Source organism: Meleagris gallopavo, chromosome 22 (genome assembly GCF_905368555.1).
Source record: "Meleagris gallopavo chromosome 22, MGAL_WU_HG_1.1, whole genome shotgun sequence".
In the NCBI taxonomy this organism is placed as follows: Eukaryota; Metazoa; Chordata; class Aves; order Galliformes; family Phasianidae; genus Meleagris; species Meleagris gallopavo.
Window position 1 is genome coordinate 13,672,376 of NC_139425.1, and position 21,210 is coordinate 13,693,585.

General features: G+C 40.6%; 2 protein-coding genes across 2 annotated transcripts in view; one reads left to right on the forward strand and one right to left on the reverse strand.

Moving 5' to 3' along the window:
* Window positions 1-1,045: 1,045 nt before the first annotated feature.
* Window positions 1,046-16,556, reverse strand: PARD6B (par-6 family cell polarity regulator beta). Its single transcript, XM_085241882.1, has 3 exons — window positions 16,217-16,556; window positions 12,011-12,233; window positions 1,046-5,455 (listed from the first exon to the last, which is right to left on the reverse strand). Exons 1-3 carry the CDS (start codon window positions 16,280-16,282, stop codon window positions 4,632-4,634), a joined length of 1,113 nt encoding a protein of 370 aa, XP_085098008.1. The 5' UTR covers window positions 16,283-16,556; the 3' UTR covers window positions 1,046-4,631.
* Window positions 16,557-16,769: 213 nt separating this feature from the next.
* The window catches only part of RIPOR3 (RIPOR family member 3), a 57,149-nt gene continuing 52,708 nt past the window's right edge, over window positions 16,770-21,210 (forward strand). The window contains exon 1 of the mRNA XM_085241872.1: window positions 16,770-16,969. The gene's annotated coding sequence lies outside the window, so the exon portion shown is untranslated. The remainder of the gene's footprint in view (window positions 16,970-21,210) is intronic.

A 21,210-nucleotide genomic window follows, 5' to 3' on the forward strand; every position in this document is an offset into this window, starting at 1 on the left:
CCATTCAGAATTTGCTCCTTTTTTTTTTTTTTTAAAAGCATTCAATTCATTCAGAATATCTGATCCTTAAATTTCAACAGCAATACTAGAATTAACTTGCTCCCTCAACATTTTACAGAAAAGCCAGTAACTCAGAAACGTTTCAGAGCTTTATGCATTTGGAGAGAAGATTTTAAGTTAGAAAAACACTGTCTAAATTTCCATGCAGTATGAATTTTTAAAATCTGATGCCAATTCAAGAACACCCAGCCAACTTCAGCATTCCTTTTAGGAAAGCTCTGTCAGGTTCCGTGCAAATAAATTTCCTCCAGACAAAAGGCATTCAGAATCAAGCGCACAGATGAAGTAAACAGATTCCTTAAGCTGCACATCAGTATTAAAATACAGCATTTGTTCGCAGTCTCTTATCTCCTATAGATAAGCATGAAGAAACAAATGAACCTACAGTCATGCACGTGTAAAGGAAGGTACAGCACAGAAGTTCTATGGCTTGCCCTGAGAACAGCAGCTGCAAGAAGACCTAAAAAAACTCAAATCTTCTGCAACCAGGTAAATTTTTTCAAGGGCAGCCAATACATTTGGTAAGAAAGAAAACACTTGTAAGGGGACCGGGTGCAAGTTAAAAACATTAATACAGTTGTAAGAAATACTTACAGTAAAGGAAAACCTCCATATGGCCAGCAGCATTTGGCAGTGGTGACAGATGAGAGCCATCTCCCAGACTCCTGTCCTACGCTTTACCATAAGTATCTTCAGGCAAGTGATACAAATGCAAAATTCATTATTAGCAGCTACTATAGGAGTCATAGCACGAGCACATCACAGGTCAGTCAGCAGCACCCAAGGACACGTTTCAGTGCACGCTTTCCACACGTAAAGATTTGCGTCAGAGAAAGGAGCAGAGGAAGCAAACATTAAGCTAATGTGCAAATAGCCCACCAAGTGCCCAAGAGGAAACAGAAGCCCACTACAGTCACACTTCAGAATTAGCAAACACTGCATTCTTCCTCATTTTTACATGTCTAAAAGTAAGAAAGAAAAAACATTTTATTTCTATATCCATTTATTATTCCAGTCTGTAAAAATATAAGACTAATATACAGCTACAGCTAGCTAGATTCATAAAATCAATCTTCAGTGAGCTAACAATGTACATTATACATTGAAGTTGTAAGAAAAATACTGATATTTGACATTTTAAACAAGTTCATCGATGTAAAAATCACATTCCAAGTAGAATTTAATTAGAAAATACATAATATTCACAAAAATACACATGTTAAAGACAGGTTGTGAGAACATTGCCCTAAATTTAATTCAGCTGTGGAAAAACATATGATTCACAGTTAGGCTTGACTTACCCAGTACCGGAGCAGAACATCAAAGTAAATGCATCTTAGTTCTACGAAGAACTTGCTTGTTTCCCAGTAAGGTGCACTTATCTCCCACCTGCAGTGAAGGACTTCCCCCATGCAGGTATACAGTATATAACACTACTCAAAAGAACTTCAGTTTTCTGCTCCATTCTTAAGTAATTTGGATATTTATAAATTATTTATAAAATCTGGGTTGAAAATACAGTTTACATATGCAGGATAGTTAATACACAAAGATTACATTAATAGCAGCTTAATTTTGTCAGTCATGCATAGCAACCTCACTATCACTTCTGGATTTCTTTTAGCTAAAGATAAAAATCTGTGTGAAACAGTCAAGCCTTTAAGCACTTTCTTCCAAGGAGAAAATTATCAAGATGTTAAAAATTTAGGAGGTAGTGAATGAAAGGCTAACAATATCAGCATATTTTAAAAACCCTATCTGAGCCTTAGTACCATTTATATATAAAGTTTAGCCATTCATAATCAACCACTGATCATCCTGAATAATAATTCAAAAATAGTTGATAATTAAGAGTGTATACATTAGTAAGATGTGGAAGAACTTTAGAAACTTCATGGTCACTGCAGCATTTAGCAATTACATGCCGTGCAGCCCGTCCCTGTAACCATAAATACATCTAAAAATCAGTTTTTAGTATGTATACTTAGTGTTTTGTTTTAAGCAAATCCCAAATGCATAGTTTTGCTATGCGTGTAATCAAGTTCCTGTAAAACAGAACATTACTCATCAAGAGTATATCTCGGATATTTAGATCAGTTAGATTACAGAATTGCAGAAAAGGTCCTAAGAGATGAATTTCCATGCAATTTATAGTGGGACCCTAGTTAGTTCTCTACAAATCCTTCATACCAGCATACACACCCAACATATCCATGCACCTGTTAAAGTACAAATTGGGTAACTCAGGAGTCTGGCAGCACTCTAACTTTGGGTGTTTGTACTTCAGCAATAAGTTACCTTGTAACATCCTGGAATTAGCATTCTCAGAATCAACCCTCCTGCCTAAGTAAATAGCTCATCTTGCACCCAAGCTGCAAAATGCCAATGCACCACAGCAGACCCACAGCGTACATCTTCCGAATGAGAGCATCACACCTGCACTAGTGTGCTACCCTTCATCTTCTGTATCCACGGACCTCATTCTTCTCTCATCCAAGTGCCTTCACTCCTTTAATTATTCACAATACATTCAAGTAAACAAAAGGCACAGAAGTGCAAACTAGCATAATAAATGAAAGTCACCATCAGCTGATGACTTCATACAGGAAGGAAAGTCTTTGATAAAGGAAGAAGATACTTTAAAGTAAACAATCTTCCTTTAGTAAAGGAAGTGTAGAGCAGCACTGTCAGAAAAGGTGTTACTGAAGTTTCCATATTGCAGAATGAAGATTTTCCTCATTTCACACCAAGTGGATATAGTTGCTTCATATCAATAATTAGCAAAAATAAAACACTTCAATGCCCATGAGATTTGAACTCCAGTGTTAAGATTATTAATTTCAAATTCAAATGCATTAAAATTTAATGCCACTAATAACTGAAGCAATTTTGTTTATATTACACTTTTAGCCTCTGATACACTATGAACCATTGTGCAGATAACTTAAAACTAAACTTCTAGATAGCCCCATATTAGTAAAGTTACCAGAGGTAGATGCTTCCCCAGAGTAGACTGGGGGGAAAAAAAAAAAAGTTTGTCTCCTTTCCTGTTTGTTACATCTCTCCCCACAGGGCAGAAGAGGCTTCCAAGAATCTGGAAGCACAGTACTGAACTGGTCACATCCTACTGCTTTCTTACAGGTTGACTCAGACTGCTGGAACCCTGTTGAGAAGCTCCATTCACCTTCCTCCCAACTTTATTAGTTCCCATCTAATTTTCCTGCAAGGAGTTACATTCCCAAAATAGAGTCAGGTGGGGAACAGAGTGCCAGGTGGTAAAACAGAAGATCCTAAGGAGAGAGAGAGTGCTAGAAGCCTCTCCCTGCCATTCTCCTAGGAAGTTTGCTTGCTTGTGCTTTTGCAGTATCAGGACTTGTCATTTTGCTTCATACATACCAGCTCTATAATATTCAAGACAGCCAGCCAGCGGTGCACAGGAAGATCAGCATTTACAATTTAATTCATTAGAATGAATAATTTTAATATCATACTGCTCAAACAAATTCTATTGAAGTCTCATCCTCACTTCAAACTGTTTTCTAAGTACAAGGATTTAAGTCAATCTAAGCTGCTTTAAATGCGTAGGTGTGAAGAAAGTCATTTTTCACATCATTTAGACTCATAACAACAAGCTTCATTAGCAGAAATCTTTACAGCTTCTGCTAGGACTGCTTTTTGTTTTCTAAAATATGGATTATGTAATGTTATTTCCATAGCATTAAGTTTACATTTGATTTCTTTACTATTCACTGAGATTAGCAACTAAATTTGATGATGTCCTAAATATTGCAAACTAAAATGAGAACAGGTCTGAGATACAGAAGCATTAGAAGTTTCACATTTGGGTTTAAAAATCATAGTGTAATTGAAAGTAAATGAACTTCATGATAAAAGGCATTAAAAACAATACAGATGCATGACTAACGAGCCTGTGGCTACATACCACAACAGGACAGTCAGCCTCAGAAGGCCCTACCTAAGGGTAAGCTGCTGACCTCCTCACATACTGCTGTTGCTCAGTGACTCAGGAACCTCACCAACCAAGAGTACCTCTTTCCCAGCCCATCTCCTGCTTATTTTTGTCTTCTCATATGCAGAGCTACACAGACATCTCTATCAGCAAAACAGCAGTCCAGAAGAGGAATTAACTGACTAAAGCAGCTCCATCGTATATAAGCAGCACTTCAGTTGAACGTGAAACCACAGCACATTAGATAATCAACCTCAGACACTAATGGAACTTTAATTCCATAGAACCAATAGGATTTTGCATAAAAAACAAATAAAAGTACCATTAAGAGAAAGCTCACAGCCATCTCTTAGCTATCCTTCACCTTCAATTTAAATTTCAGTCAGTTATCAACTTTTTTTTTTTTATATTTGTAAAGTATTTACATGGAAGTGCAGAGTCAGTCAACTTACGTCATTGTGAATTTCTTACATTTACTATCTCTTCCTCCTTTTAAGCAAATTGCAGTGCACAGTAGACGGAGAGGTATAAAACATTATATATTATGCCAAATCAAAAGTGTACAGCATCCTTGCTCAGTACAGAGTACACCAATGTAATTTCATAGCGTTATTATAGTTCCGTCTTCTTCTAATGACTTCGGATCTGGGTTCTGTACTTCATATTCCACGCCAACGTTGCATGCTGAGTGATTCACGTTCACCTCAGTGGAAGGAAGGAAGCCATTCTGCGTTGGCTCATGGAGCAGGTCGATCTGCGTCAGTGATTCTAGGCTGGTAGGTGCAGCTTTAGGAATTTGCTGTGGCTCACCGCTACCTTCAATAATGATGTCCTCCTCATCACTCTCTTCTTCTCCTTGCAAGAAATTTGCTAAAATATTTGGCGTGCTGCTTGGAAGACTAGATTCAGTAGATTGACCAGAGCTGCCAGAGTTCCGACTGTTCCTCACAACATTATTTCTCTGGTTTGCTGGTCTGACTGTAATGATCAGGTTACGGCTGTTTGCAATCATCATGTCTGTAACTTGATCAAGGCTTTTTCCTGAAACTTCTATGCCATTCACCTCCAGTACTTCATCATTGACAGCCAGTAAGCCTGTGCTTTGAGCCAGGCCCCCAGGGACAAGCCTGGATATGAAAATTCCTGGAACTTTTTCTAATCCATGTGGCGTTACTCTGACACTAGAGCCATCCCGTATATAGAATCCAAGGGGTTTGTCAGTTCCGTACTTGTACAGTCGTACCCTGCGATGGGTTTCTGGAAGAATATCTACGTCTATAATAGAAGACACTGGTCTGAAGTCTTGTGGCATGCTAATGACAATGTGTGGTTTCTTCTTGTGATTATCTGGACGTAACACATTTGTTAAGACGTTTTTCTTCCTTGTCATAGTATCGGTACCAAAGGCACTGTAGTCTGCATCTTCTGTAAGACATAGCACACCGATGATTAGGTCACTTTATATGTAGGCCATATAGCATCGCTTTCATGCTTTAGGTTAGCAGAATGAACAAGCTAGTCTAGAAGGTTTCTGGTTTGCTACAGTAGAAACATTCCTTTCTATACTTGAGACAAGAGTTCTGATGCTACGCAATTCATCAAGGCTTGCAAGGTTACCAAAGGAAAGAACAGTTCAAAAAAATTAAAGCAAGTTAACGGAGCAAAGAAAAATAACTAGCTGCATGAGAAAGGTCAGAAATGGAAAGGACAAGCACATTCCTAGAAACATCTTAATTTTATTCAGAGTAATTCCATTTGTTAGTTTTCTCTCCTCAAGTTTCAGATCACTGGAAAAGAAAGAATGAAAAGGGAAAGCAGCCAGCTCATTATTGCCCAGCTCCTGGAAGTGATGCAAGTGACCTGGATTCAAGCTCCAGAAACCTTATTGCATTCTGCACTCCCCGTCCCCATGCAATGTAGGTAAAACGGCTGTGGAACAGAAACAAAGAGACCTTGCACACACATCCTTCTAGCAACACTATGTACAAGCAATGCTGCAGTTGCCACTGATTGATAGGAAAGTGCACAAATGACTTGTGTATGTTTTATTTATAAAAAGCAGAGGAATCTGGGCCATACAAATATTTCTAATGGAAATAAGTGCATTCTGCAGAAGTAACTTTTGTCCAAAAAAAAAAAAAAAACAAACAACAAAATACGCCCATTTTCCAAAGGAAGCTCCCATTTTAAGTATTCTCTAACTCCAAAAATGCTGAACTGAGTTTGAAAGGTTCTTTCAATCAGCTGTTCTTCAGCAGAAAAGACTAACTGAAATGATTAGATCTAGCATCAAGCAAGGAGGCTTTAGAAATCGAGTAAAATCTGTTCATTGAATGTCTAAGAGTCAAGTCAGCTTCTGACAAAAGGTGGCTTGATTTAAAAACACCCAAGATAAAAGCCACCTCCCCAAACAAAGCATGTAATAAGTGGACTTTACTGCAAAACGCTTCTGCAAATGCGAGCTTAACATTCTGTGTAAAATCTATTTTGAGATATCTGACTGGAGATCAGCCATTAATAATCCTGTACTCCATAGCTGAAAATTAACATGCTGAGTTCTCAGACAACACAAAGCAGTTTTTCATCTTTTCATTAAATTTATCAAAGTACAAGTAGATGCTTTGCTTTTATCTCCTGACAAACCAAACCAGTTTCAAGCTAAATACGTGGTCACTACATTGTGAGGAATTACTCATTGTAATTCAATGAGTTGTAATAGTTTCACTTTTTTTTTTATTTGGAACTACCATTGCTTACAGAACAAGGGCAATTGTGAAATAAATTAGAAGGGTTTTGCTTTAAATGTCTTCACAATTAAATACAGAGTAATCCATAATGGAAGCAAGGAAGCAATAGTACAGACTTTAATACAAAAAACAGATAATAGTGACCTGAATATTAGAACTCAGTAAAGAATGCTAATGAGTGCAAAGTTTATTTTTTACATCATGAGTTTTCCCTTTCCCTACCAGCAGCTGGCATGTTATCTCTCAAAAACTTCTGTGCAGTTCATGCCTAAGTACTACAGATTTTTAATACTCTAGAACTCTGATTTTAAGGCAGCAGAATCAGTGAAAAACACTCAAAGACCAGAGCAATATTGCATGGACAAGACATGTCCGTAAGTCACTTTACCTTGTTCCAAAAAATTCCATTTTGGTCTGCATTTACAAGACAGGTTTCTGGGCATTTAATATAACATTGCTCCAAAATATATACACATATGTTTTTGGGAGTGGAAGTTCTCCATAAAGCTAGTTACCAAGTTGAATGTATTTTGATTAATTAGTTCCGTATCATTCAGACCTTCGGCCATACATTCATATATTTAGAGTAAGCTCTCCTTAAGAAAAAAAGGAAGAGGAGGATTGTAGACACAAAACATTCCGGCCTGCAGTGCAGAATGCTGATGGAAGCAGTAGTACTAACTTACACCAGTACAAGTGAAGCACTGGGTTTAGTGCAGGAAATGGTTTGGAAATTGTATACAGGAAAACTGTATCAAAACAGGTAGGTGTTCTTCTAAGTCCTGTTCTATTCATATAAGTATTGCAACATTAAGAGTATTCAGTTTTGGTGGATTTCCTCCATGAATCTCAAGTGCACAAATTCAGATACTTGTCAAAGATTGAGATGCAGTATGTAGTAATTTTTACATCTGATATGACAGAACATATGCCACATCTGAGCTCCCAGCTTCCTCCAGCTGGCCAGTAAAACAACTCCAGCTTCATGGAAGGCACACATAGCACAGTCCCTCTCCTGCTACAGCCAGGTCTTCTGTGCCTGGATGGTAGACTTGGAATGCCCCAGTCATACAAACAGGCATTTCACACATCCCAGAAGAATTACTGGATCTCACAGATGATCCCACTTAGTTTCTGTGTTCCTTACCCAACAGTCAGCTCCAAAACTAGTCACACAGCTTCTCACAGCTTTCTTCACTAGCCAGGAACACACAAAAGTAATCATCAGCCAAAGTGGCCTAGCGCTCCTGTCCGCACCAAATTTCTCATACTAGTGAAACATGAAGAGTAGTGGCAGAAGGACTAGCTTTGAGAGAAATACATGAATTCATCAGTGTGGACTAACAGAATCAGAAGTGCCTTTTGAACAAGCCAACAAGAATATTTACTGGAATAGATATGACCTGTACAAGTCTTTTGCAAAACAAACACCATTAGAATTCTTAACACTGAGCTGGCACTTCTGCTTTTAGAAATACATTTCAAGTCACATGATACTCCCCTCGAAGTATACCAGAATTACAAGTTACGTGTCAAAACATCTAAGCAGAGACTTTGATTTTTGTACCACAGCTAGTCTTAAAAGCCTAACAATGCAAAAATAGTACAAACCTTATGAAATAGTTGAAGTTGCATAATTTGTGGGGGGGAAAAAAAAACAACAATGAAAGGTCAATGAAGAAAACTCATCTCTCTCATATCTCATCCAAACAGCATGACTGTTTAGAAAGTTTGTTCAGCAGTGGAGAAGTTAAAGCAACACTGGAGTACAAAGGCATCTTTGTTCTGGCACCTAGCTAATCAGGTTAAAGCTACAGTGAAAGATATTTTGGCACAAAGCCGAAGGACAAGGTATGAACTACAGATAACGTTAAGGAGAATGGCCACATAGCATTGCAGTGATTTGTCTCTTAGCAGTGTCAAGCCCAAGGTGGCACCAATCTGCGTGTACTTAGTGCAGAAATTTAAAACTGCCTGCAAGCGTCAAGTCTGGTTTCAATTCAGCATTGTTCAAGACATTCACAATGTTTTCCTGATCTACTGGCAAACCAATGTAATTCACAAAGAGTAATTTAACAATTGCACAAACACCAAATTATTATTATATTGGAATAAGAATGCAACTTACCAGTTTCAAATAAGGCCCAATCTCTCTTAACTAGCCCCAAATTATAACAAACTCGTATTTTTCTTACAAAGAGGACACAGGTAGAAGAAATCTTCTCCAGAAAATTGTCTTTAAAAATTTGTTTTTCATGGAAAAAGAAAAAGCCCACCTCAAGAAATAGAAGTGAATGAAGAACCTACTTTTTATTCTATAAAGCCATGCGCCAGGCATGATGTGTAAGAATAGAAAATTACAATGTACAACTCTAAGTGATTTTCATGGGTGCTAAATTGAAATCATAATCTAGCTTCTTGTCCCTAAGCTTGATGTAGTCAGAAACAAACCCCCCATACCAAATTGCCCTTCAGTGTCTGTGGGAACCGTATGTTTTTATTCACAGCAAGACCTTTCTCACAGACAGAGCGACTCCCATACATCTGGATGTAATCACAATACAGCAGTTCAACGTTTAAGTTCCAGATGTCAGCAGTACCTGTTAATCTCTTAAACTCCAAGATGAAATTCCAATAGGCAACTTTTCTACAAACTGATAGCCATGACTTGTGCTATAACAAGTTCTAATTTAGACTGAATGCTGAAACAAGCGTTACAGAAGTACTAGTTGTAGTTAGAAAAACCCAAGAGGATGAATACTTTCATTTCATTAAAGGATATCCAGGTTTCTTACCACATCAACCAGTAAACATAAGTCTTTTGGATGCATAACTTCCCAGTTTCCATAAATTAAGAATCAAAAGTGAACATAAAACAGAAGCATGCTTACTCTGACATGCCAAAATTCCTTAAGTTAGACATGCATCACCACTGTCACTGCTGACATAAGAATCCTGTTGCTCTCCTTTCAACCACCTTAAAGCCTTCCTACAGGACCAAAATTATTTACACGTGATTTTATTGTAGTTCACTCATATCTTACACAAGCTTTCAAAAATCTTTAGATCAGCAAGAGAACATAATAAAGTTTCCTCTTTTAAAACAATACAAACTCCCTCCTCTGTGCTGCTGTTCCTCCAAGTCAGCAATAACTTTTTGCCAAAGATCTTAAGTTCCCAACTATTGTTATTGGGTAAACAAGGAAAGAAAGTTTTGCTTCATAAGAATTTTAAAAACATTTTTCCAGCAAAATCTTCAGGTGATTCAGCAGAGTTTACGGAAGCCACAACAAACCTTACAGGAAGAAAGTTAACTTGAATTATTTACCATTAATTATAGTTTCATAGCAGTGCAGATCAAAGCAGCCCCATTAATAGCACATATTGGTTCAAACACTCAATTCCCAAATTCATAGATGTACAGACAATAAGCTGGGCAGTTAGATGGACTACACACACCCCTAAAAAGCAAGACTGCTGCACGCAGATCTCAAACTCAAAAAGCTCAGCCTTATTTGTAACTAAATTATCAAAAATTACTTATAGAATAAATATTTCCTTGCTTTCCACTGTCCAGGCCCTGTTCTACGCAGCTAAGATGCTAATAGATTCACAGCTTCAACACAATTAGAAGTGATCAAATAACACAATGCAGTACAGTGCTGGATTTAGATGCCAATCTAAGTTCCTTATTAGCTAAAACTCCATAGCAGAAGACTGTATCATTCCATTTAACAGGACTATTTTCTATACAGCTTTTTCTGACAACCAGTTCTTGGCATTACAAACTTAACTGGGTTAATCTTATTTCTGGTTGTTCATTACTATCAATTCTATTCTCAATTCCTTGCATCAGAAACATAGAAGTAATCCATCATACTTCCCGAAAGTCTGAAGAACAAAGCATTATGGATGTAACACTAGTAACAATTAGCGCTGTGTTTAACACCAGTAACAATTTAAAAACCATATGGTGATAAATGTAACCCCAATAATCCTAGTCTGACAAAGTGGCTTATCTGTCCTCGTCATATGGCTACTGTAGGAGATTAAATGGAATCATAGACCTTCTCCACAGTTACATTCTGTTAACACTCCTTGTGTTCATCTCCTTGGCAATTCAGAAATGAAAGCATACAGGCCTTACTGTACTAAACTCCACAGAAACAAAACAAATGCATTGTCAGAAACAGCAGCTGGCAAGCAGCCACAGTTTTTGAGTATTGTTTTTGTGTCAGATCATTTGTTGTGCACTTTATTACTTTGGAGTGAGAATGTCAATAAAAGCTTCTGGTGCCCAAGTATTTCCTAGAGAAAACAAGCCTGTTGATAAGCAACAACCAGAAACAGCACACATCTTTACAAAATAGCTGAGCAATAAATGGTGTGTTACTTAACAATCACTTCACTGTTTGTCAACATAGGTATTGCACACTTGCATTCATATATACACACACCCCTGTATTTAAGTAAGTAGAAAATCAGCAAGTTTAGAAATTAGGTTTTCTTTGTCCTCTGAATTGAAACAATCTCAAGTCACATCACTAGGACTAGGACTCCACACTCCCCATCCTCCCATCCCCTCTCGATCTTCACTCTGAATATGTTCTTCTGGACAAGAACACATACAACTTCAAAACCGAATTCTGCTTCACAAATGAAGGCAAACACTGGAAAAAACAACAGAACTTGGACCTAGAATACATGATACTTTTAAAAACCAACTGACAAACTAATCAGCATTCACACTTGAACCTGGCTGATTGAAATCAATGTCATTTTGAAAGCTCCACGTTGTTTTATCAGGAAAGTGTTACAGAAGCAGTATATTAAAAGTTAGTCTCTCTATTGACATGTAATTCTTTATGCAGTAGGATTCCTTTGGATTTTTCCCTTGTCCAATCAAGACAGGAATTTTAAATGAAATATGTCCAACATACAGAGCATAAAACCCGAGAAATCCTGAGTTCTAAGTTCATTTTCATTGGAATGAAATCAGAAAGAAATACTTGCTATAGATTTAACTTGATTGTATCCAACCAAACTGAATACAAGCAAAAAGCATGAAGTATAAACAGGCTGCCTGAGGAAACTCTTGCAAGAGAGATGTGAATAAATCTGATCATCTACAGTTGTGGAATTCAACACAATGAAATAGGGCATTCACTCCATTCATCATACTGAGTAAACAGTAACTACAGAACAACTTATTACTTACATCAAGCACACTTACCTTTTCTCTGAATGAAAATCCTGAGTAGGGGATTGGCGGTGGAAACTGCTTTATGATAATTGTCATCATTATTTATAGGCAGCAGATCCCCATGAACATCAGTATATCCCACCAGAACATCGACGTTGGGTATCTTGTGCACATGCTGCAATAATCCATAGAACTCCTCAAACTTCCCAGGTTTGGACCTCTCCAAGGAAAACCGCCGAAATTCTGCTCCAAACTGCAACAAAATATATCTTTATTAATATGGAAACCTAACACACAACTCAAGCACAAAAATGTTCTGAATGTTTCACAATTAAGAGTGCACTAGGAACCACAAACAGCAATAGTGTGACAAACAAGTGCCAGAACAATTGCAGATTCTCAGACACTTATGAGGTAAGCCATGTTCTGGGTAAGGGGGAGAACTGATGCCCAGCACTGATGTTGGCAGCTCAAGATCAGGAAGGAGTACGACCAGCTTCTTACGGCACATGACTTCCTGCAAGTTTTCAAACAAGTTTCAGAGCACTTTAGAATGGCACGTATACATTAGTATACAGCGATGGTTAACATATGCAAGGCAGTACTGTTCATGTTCCTAGTTGTTCTGAACAGAAGTGAAAAGCCCCCTTGACCCAGTGGACACAAAGAACAGCTGGTGACTTTCAGTACAAACTAAAAGCTTTCATGAGATGCTCTTGTATCAATTCTGCTTCTCTCTGGAAGAAGGAAATAAAAGAGAGCAGCCAGCTGCTCCACAAGAGCATTTGGAAGATTTGCCTCTGCCATCAATAAATGAATCGTGATTGCACAGAATCTAGTTGTATTCAAGGCTTCAAACAGACAAGTTGAGAAGATACGAAATCCCCACACATTTAATCACTTGTATCATACTTTTAGCACTTAGTATGATCACACAAAAAAACACAAAATAAAGGCTAAGAAACAATCCAGCTCCCTATTCCATTCAAATATCACTCCTTTAAATCATCTATAACTTTTTAACAACTAATACTGACAGTGTTTAAGTGGCAGCTGGTGAAAGACTAAACTGAGCACAAATTAAGAAGTAAACACTTGGTATAGAATGGACAGACAAATTCTGGCAAGCATAGCTGGTCAGATTATGGTGTTCTGGAACTTGTCTGTGCTGGACAGAACAAGGAGTAGTAGATAACAATTCCTCCGAACACTCTGTATCGGGCACACACAACATGGAAAGAAGGATGCTAAAAGGAATGGAGAGATGATAACTACCAGGTTACTAAAAGATTCCAGCTTGTAAAAGAACGAGAAGAGCAATAAGCTACTCACTACAAAATATAGAACTGATGGTGGCATTTTTGTCAATTCTGCCACTGATTGACAATGAACATCACTTTGAACTATTTCTTTATCTAGCTTAACTTTAAGCAGAAAACAAGGGCATGCAGAATGAAACACTGCCAGGAAGTTCGAGTCTCAGTATCACATACTCAGGTAAGCGTTACACACAGCAGGTGGAAAGGTGCAAATTACCAGGCCTCAGAACAACCCTTACCTCACCACTGATTAAAACAGCTTGGGAGAATAAAGGCTTTAGAATTCTCACATACCAAGGCATGAAGGAGACAAGGACCCTATTGTTAGCACATTAACACCATGCAGACTCAAGAGGCACAGTAGAATAGCCTACACCCTCTAACACCTCATCTTCAAAGTTCTCAAATGATGGAATTCTCTGGGGGCATTCTAGAAATGTTCTGATTTCAGTGATTTTCAGTCAGAAGGGATGATTCATAGATGCTTACAAAGCAAACAACAGCCAGCAGGAGGAGCTTCCTACACGTCAGAAGCAGCGTGCTGAAGTGTGACGTCAGTGATGGAACGTGACTCGTGTTCCTGCTGAACCTTGCTTCAGCTATTTCAAGTATGAGCGCTACGGAAATCCTCCAAGCACTGTATCAATCTTCAGTTGTTTGGTTTTGAAAGACAACATAGTTTGAACAATTAAGCAACAACAGGATTTAAAAGAACAGCACCAACAATCTTATTCCCAACTCGAAGCAAACACTGTGTGATAGCAGCAAGGATACAAATGGTCAGATTTTTAAGCACGTGGTGTTAATTTTTTCTCCCCATGATTTCCACAGGTGTTATTCTCTAGCAAAGCTTGCCACATGCTCAGTGCTACTATAAAGCTGATACAGTAGAAAAGCTACACAAATTCATGGTCTATTTTAATCCCATGTAATGTTTTCATTTGGTAGCAAATGCTGCACCACATTCCACACCGCGCTAACAAAAATTGGCAACTTTAATGAAGTACAAAAATCAGAAGACTCATCTGGAAAAACATATCACAACTATGGCAACATACAAGGAAGTCACCAGATATACCCACATAAGTAAGACTCGCTTATGAGAAGCATCTTTATGTCCTGTCTAACACTGCATGCTGCTGCTACACTATTAATCTTCAATAACAATGACAGAACATATGCTCTGGCAACTGTATCTGTCTTATCAATGTATTAGATTTCATTCCGTACCCAAAAAAAGAAAAATAAAATACTATTCCCTGTCATAATGGGCTGTGCAGGCATGGTTTTGTCTGTCAGGGCATGATTATTGATTTGGGCTACCTAAATACAGCACTGTACACTGACAACAAGCCTTCAAAACTTACTACGCAGTAAGTAACTACACAGTAAGTAACTACACAAAAAGCACTACACAGAAACACTCCCGTCTACCTCCCACACAGCTTTTCTTTCCTTTTCAGAGCTTCTCTTCATAGAAGGAAGATGACTCCTCTGCTACATTAAATCTCGATACTCTAAAATAATGCATTAGCAACAAGTAGTTCAGCCTCAAAATCTTCATAATACGCTCTTAGGAGACACTCCCAATTCATGAGAACTTCTCTGTAGAATGCCAAATGCGGCATCACACAGCTCAGTATACTCTAATCAGGCACAGCACACTACAGGGGAGGTTTGGACAGAGACAAAGTATTGTTTATAAACACATTATTCTAATTGCTTTCAATCCTACAAGGGCATAGATTAAAAAAACACTTCATTGACTACAGTCACAGCTATACTTAACTAGCATTTGGAATCATGGCAGCCAAGTATTCCTGAGCATTCAGACTTTGCCCATATGATAGTTAATTTAAAAACACTTAGAAATAATAATAATTATCATCCATGCAAGTTTCAAAAGCTAACCACATATTTTCTAGTAGAAGTTTTAGCACTCATCATGCTAGTGTTTAAAAAAGGGAAAAGAAAAAGATCCCCAGCTCCTGGCTGCCTCACCTACCCTACAAATGGATGCTTGGATTGCAGGAAGCAACAGAGCACATGCAGCAAACAGACTGTAAAGTAACTTAGAAAAAAAGAGAGGCACAAAAGTAGTTTGTTTGTTTTTTTTTTAACCAATGAAAGAAAACATATTAATGCAGAGACAAGCTTGCGGTTTGCCTAGACGATGGAAAAGGATTGACACATTTCTTTAGCAGCTTGACACCAGTTAAGATTTCACATCGAGCATATATTGAGATTTACAATTGTAAACGCAATTAACTGCAAGAGGACAACTAACGAAATACAATGACTGTAAGCCAAATAAAAAGCAAGATCTGTTTCAGAACCCTGAAGTTTTGCCAGCAAGACTACGGCCAGCCAGGAGAAAACAAGCAACGGCAACGGATGCCGAAATGCCCGCGGGCCGCACGGAGCCTCGGGGAGCGCGGCGGCGCCAGGCGCTCAACAGGGCGCAGAACGGAGAGAAGCGCGGCGCGACGGGGAGCGAGCGAGGGCCGGGGTCCACCGCAAACAGCAACTGCGAGAGCCTGCTCCGCTACACCGAAAGGAAGGAGGACAGCAACGCGCAGCCGTTAAGTTCACCGTATTTTCTTCCCAGCCTAGGTATGGAACGCGCTTCGGAGCGTAACAATCAGCAGAACGCATCTTTCGACTCAGACGCCCCCAAAGCTTCCACCGCTGTCCCCAAAGCTTCCACCGCCGTCCCCTCCCCGCCCGCCGCACAGAAAGGCCCGGCTCTGCACCGCTCCTCCGGCTCCACCCCGCCGGCCTTCCAGGCCGCACCGCCACCCGGCAGGTGTGTGAGTGTGCGTGTGTGTGAGTCAGCAGCGGCTCCCGCTCCCCGCCGGGCTCCGCCGCGACCGGGAGCCCCCGCAGGGCCGCGCCGGCCTCGGGCCCTCGCACCCACCTTGCTCTTCACCTCCATGGTGCCGAGGCCCCGGCTGCCCGCGGCTCCGCGGTGAGGCCGGCTCATGCCGCCGGAGGCCCTGTGTCTCCTGTCTTCTCTCCGCCCCGGGCGCCCGCGGGCAGAAGAGCGGGATCCTCGCGGCCCGAAGCCGGCCGGCCGACCGACCGCCCCGGCGACCGCGGCCGCTCCGCTGACTGCGGCCGCTGCGACGCCTCCGCCCTCACGAAGGGGGCAGTGGGCGGGGCCACGGCGACTCCTGGCACCTGCCGCCCCGCCAGCCCGGCGGCCGCCCGGGGGAGGGCGGGCTCAGCGCGCGGCTCCGGCATCGCGCATGCGCTACCGGGCGGGGCCGCGCACCTGCCGCTCCCGAGCACGCGCAGTGGGGCCGCGCACCTGCGGCGTTTAGGCGGGATTCCAAGATGGAGGGCGGCGTCCCACTGAGGGGGAGGAGGTGGAGGGGCCGTAACGCTATGAGGAAGTACGGCGTTTTTTTTTTTCTGTAGCGGGCAGGTGCCTTGGCAACCTTTGCTCTGGAGCGGGCGGATCTGATGTGCAAACACAGCGCTGTGGCGGACGGAGCCCGGCTCTCCGCCTGCCCTGCTAGGCTGCGCAGCTCACGGGCCGTGGGTCTGCGGGCCGTGTCCGTATCGGGCTGCAGGCTCGAGCTCTTCCTCTCTGGATGCTCTTGTAGAGTCCATCCTGTCTGTGGAATTGTGGGTGGACTTTTCTGTTTTAACCACCTTTAATAATCTGGTAATGTGTCTGAAGGCTTCTCTCTGATCTTGTTTACTGCCGTTATGCTGAGATAGAACAACTGTTTGTGTGTAAATGTCCACATAGGGACCTTGGCAGAGGTGTTGGCAAACGGGGGGATCGTGGTGCGCTTTAAAATCTGAAGAAAAAGGACTTTTCATTTAGGGAGTTTTATGTGCGTAGGCAGAAAAAAAGCGTGAGCTGATATGTTTAAGTCTACAACCCTTTGAAACAGGTCTCTTCCTAACGTGTGAGCCGGATAGAGGAGATGTCGGTGTGTGCCATGCTAAGGGACCCTCGCAGCTCCGTGAGGTGAGGCGCTGAGCGCCTGCTTGGGCATTAATTCTCAGCCAGGAGTCTGTATATAGAAATCCCTCCTGAATGGCTTTTAAGGCAGTGCCGTTTTGTGCAGCTGATGTTACTGCTGTCATGCCAAAGGCAAAGGAATTGCAGGTATCTCTCAAGCCAAGACAAGTTGTAATTAGTACAAAGGATATTACTAAATATAGTTTGCTGTCAGACCGCCTCTAGGCTAATTTGCGTCTTCCCATCCTCTATCTGGTGTGTTTTGTTTCTGTGCTGCAAAACAACACGTGCAGAATTCAGTCCGAAAAATTAGGTAAAATCTGTGATCTTGTTCTAAGTAGAAGACAGTGGATTACAGCTGTGTGAGCAAGACCTGGATAAAACCTTTCACATTGTCACATTGTAATTACAAAATTGGAAAATGTTTGGACTACTTTCCATTTTTGTTTTCTACAGCATGCTTTGTTTAAAGAGCTGTAGGAAAGCACAACGCCTTTTCCAGTTTTTTAAATCAATTGATATGCCATTTTCCTTGGAAAAAGAACTTCCTGAAGATGATTTGTGCATTTAGCTAATTTTATTGCTACAGATTTATGGAGTATCACCTAAATGTTGTTTTTTTTTTTCTATCTTGCATTCCTAGAATGGTTGGAGTTCCATGCAGTGGGTGTGGTAGCACACTTGAGGAGTCAGGGCAAATTCATTTCAAGTCTCTGGAACTGACCTAATAAAAAGTATTAATCACTGGCATGCTTTCATCACTAGGAGCTGACATATGAGGAAGGAATGTAGTAAACAGCTTGATTTCAGATAAAGATGCAGTGAGAGGCCAGGAGTAGCACAAGTTTACAGAGCTATTTTAGGCACAGATTCTACAAAACCTGTGACTTGATGGAGACTATTCATGGTACATTCAGTTTCAGCTTCTGTGAAGCTGAAAGACAGGTTGGGTTTTGTAATCTCTGGATCACTGGGGATGTTTTGGGAGGACTTTTGTTCTGTTTCTTTTCATCAGAAATTGAGATCACAAAGTCCACCATAGAGTACAGTGAGATTCTGCTGTAATGCTTCTTTCCTATCTGAAGGTTTTCCACTTCTAAATGGAATGGTATTCTGTGCAGCTCTTCCTGGAGGTGAAAGATTGCTTCCAAGAATAAAGAACAGAAAATGTCTGCCAATACATATTGACTGCTACTGACGACCTGCGACATCTTTTATTGTATAACTTGAAGATTATGCAGTTTTTACATTTAACTAAAACTATTCTTTATTTGCATAAATCACTGCTAGCTCAAAAGTGATCATCAGTTGGTGAGAGTAATTTGCTATTTTTACTATGGGAAGAGAAAAATAAAAAAGTAAAATTTTATTAAAAATATTATATATATAAAAAAAGAGGATAATAAGGAAAGAAGGATAGTAAGGAACATCGTACCACAGATTCTGCCTCTTTCTTTTTATGCACAGAGTTTGTTCTTACAGGCTGCTTCTCCTTTTCTGGCTAGATCTGATTTATATACTTTCTGTACAGGTATCCATTACTAGTCTCCACTTCAAGTCCACTTCTGTTAGCTGAAGAGCTAATGCCATTTCACCTGCTGAGGATAGATGGGATAGACAACAGGAGCTCCAATTCAGCCTCAGTCTTCTTTCTGCCTTTCATTCTTAATGAAAAATCTGACTTGAAACTTTAGTATCAGACTTTTAATAGAGGATCTGTTGCAAATAATTCTGTAATTATGCCATTTGCAGTGTGTGGTCTGTAGAGTATGTGACTTTCCTTGGTTGGGGCTTTAGTTGTAAAAAAGTCTGACATTTTTTGAAAATACTTTCCTAGTAAGCCACGAGTTAAATTAATTTGTACTCCCTGAAGTTTCTAACTAAAATGATTACAAAATTTTAAAGCTTTTTCCCCTCATTCATCTTGCAATCCATTTCTAACTAAAATGATTCTGTTCCTTGGAAATTCTTCGTTACTTAAACACATTAGCACTAATCAGCTGACATCTAACACTTGCATGTGTGTATGTATGGCTTAGCAACCTAAAGGCCAAAGTGGTTCAAAAGGAATCGTGCTGGTGCTGGATCTGCATATTAGATAACTCCATTATGCATATCTGCTATTAGATAATTCCATTAGATAATTACCTTAAAAAAAGGTATTTTTTAAGCAACACTTATTTACCTTTCCAGTGCTTATTGAGTATTCCTGATGAAAAATTAGGAAAAAATATGATGGATCAAAAGAAATTGCTTGGAAATTTCTTTTAAATTTCACATTGGCAGAGTTTGGAACTTGAGTTTTGTCTTGTTCTTAGAGAGAGAATTAGATAAAGAGCTCTGCTTAATAAACTTTTTAGAACAGAGACTTTACTTTTGAGCTTTTCTTAGAAGATTCTTGCTGCTGTTTGTGGATCCTCTGCCTGTAGCTGCAGCCTGCAATAAATGACGCTGTCGGTGCTATCTGTGATACAGTAGGAACGTAACTTTTTGCTACAAAGGAATGGTTTTATACAGAAAGGCCTGCAATAGCTCTTAAAGTTGCTTGGCACTACCCGCAGTATGCTTAGAGAGCAAGTTAATAGGCTTTGTCTGCTGTTGAAATCAATTTCTTACCAAACAAGGATAGTATCTGAACTACCATGGCTCCTAATATTTCCATCTTTTATCTGCTGAGCCCCTGTTGCTGAATGTCTTGCTTTGGAGCTGGGCTGGAGAGCGCTGCTTCGTGTCCTCACGTCCTGCAGGATTTGCTGCTCAGCACTCTGTGCTGCTGTTCTGTCTTCAGTCGGTAATAAATCCCTTTTGTAAGGAAGTCCCTTGCTGGTGCAGTCCCAGATGCTCTTTTAGGTTCATAGAATTGTAGAACCATCTGAGTTGAAAAGGACCCTTGAAGGCCATTTAGCGCAACTCCCCTGCACTGAGCAGGGACACCCGCAGCTCCATCAGGTTGCTCAGATGTGGTCCTGCCTGGCCTTGAGCGTCTCTGGGGATGGAGCACCCACCCACCTTTCTGTGCAGCCTCTTTCAGGATCCCGGCACGGAGCTCTTCCCGAGCTTCAGGCTCTTCTGGTCGCTTTCTGATCCGCTCAGGACAAGTTTGCGCCCTCGGGGCCGAGCCAAAGGGCTTTGGCAGAGGTGGTTGAAGAACTGAGGGCAGGATCTGTAATTTTTCTGCTGCTTGTCTGATTGCGAGAAAATTTATTAATTTTGCAAATGATGTCTGCAGCCAATCGCAAGAAAGAATGACAGCACTTTATAAAACGGTTCATTATTATTTATTATGATTGAATTATTAGTTAACGACTGAGTCGTGCAGGGCTGCTCGGAGGGCGCGGGCTGTGCCGGCGATGCCCAGCAGGGGGCGCGCGGGGCGCTGTGGCGCTGTCGCACTGTGGCGCTGTCGCGCGCCGCGCTCTCGTCGGTTCTCACGTTTACTCCCAGTGCGTTATGTACGCTCGTAGCCTTGCATAGATTTATTGCTGAAATCATAACCCGAGGTTGGCAACATTTTGGGAAAATAGAAAACAATTGTATTTAGACGATTCAGCGTACTGTTGGCTCGCTCTCCTGAGCTTCCTTTTTGCATGCACACATGGACAAGTCAAACCTACCGTGCACCTACAGAGCCTACCCAGACAGACATTTATACAGTAATATTATAGAACCGTCACTGTTTATTAACCGAATAGAACTGATGCAGTGATAATAGGTGAAAACAGAAAAGAGCAAGCCAAGGGGAGGAAAAGCAGTTCAGTTCTTCATGTATGTCACATCTGGAAATACTGAAGCTGTGTGAGTTCAGCCTCTGCCCACTGTTGCTTCAGAACTCTACTACTGTCAGCTACTTGGGCATTCCCTCCTGATCTGTAACACCATGAGCTAAAATATTCCAGTGCAGGCAGAGAGATGCACAAAGAAGCAGAAATATTGTG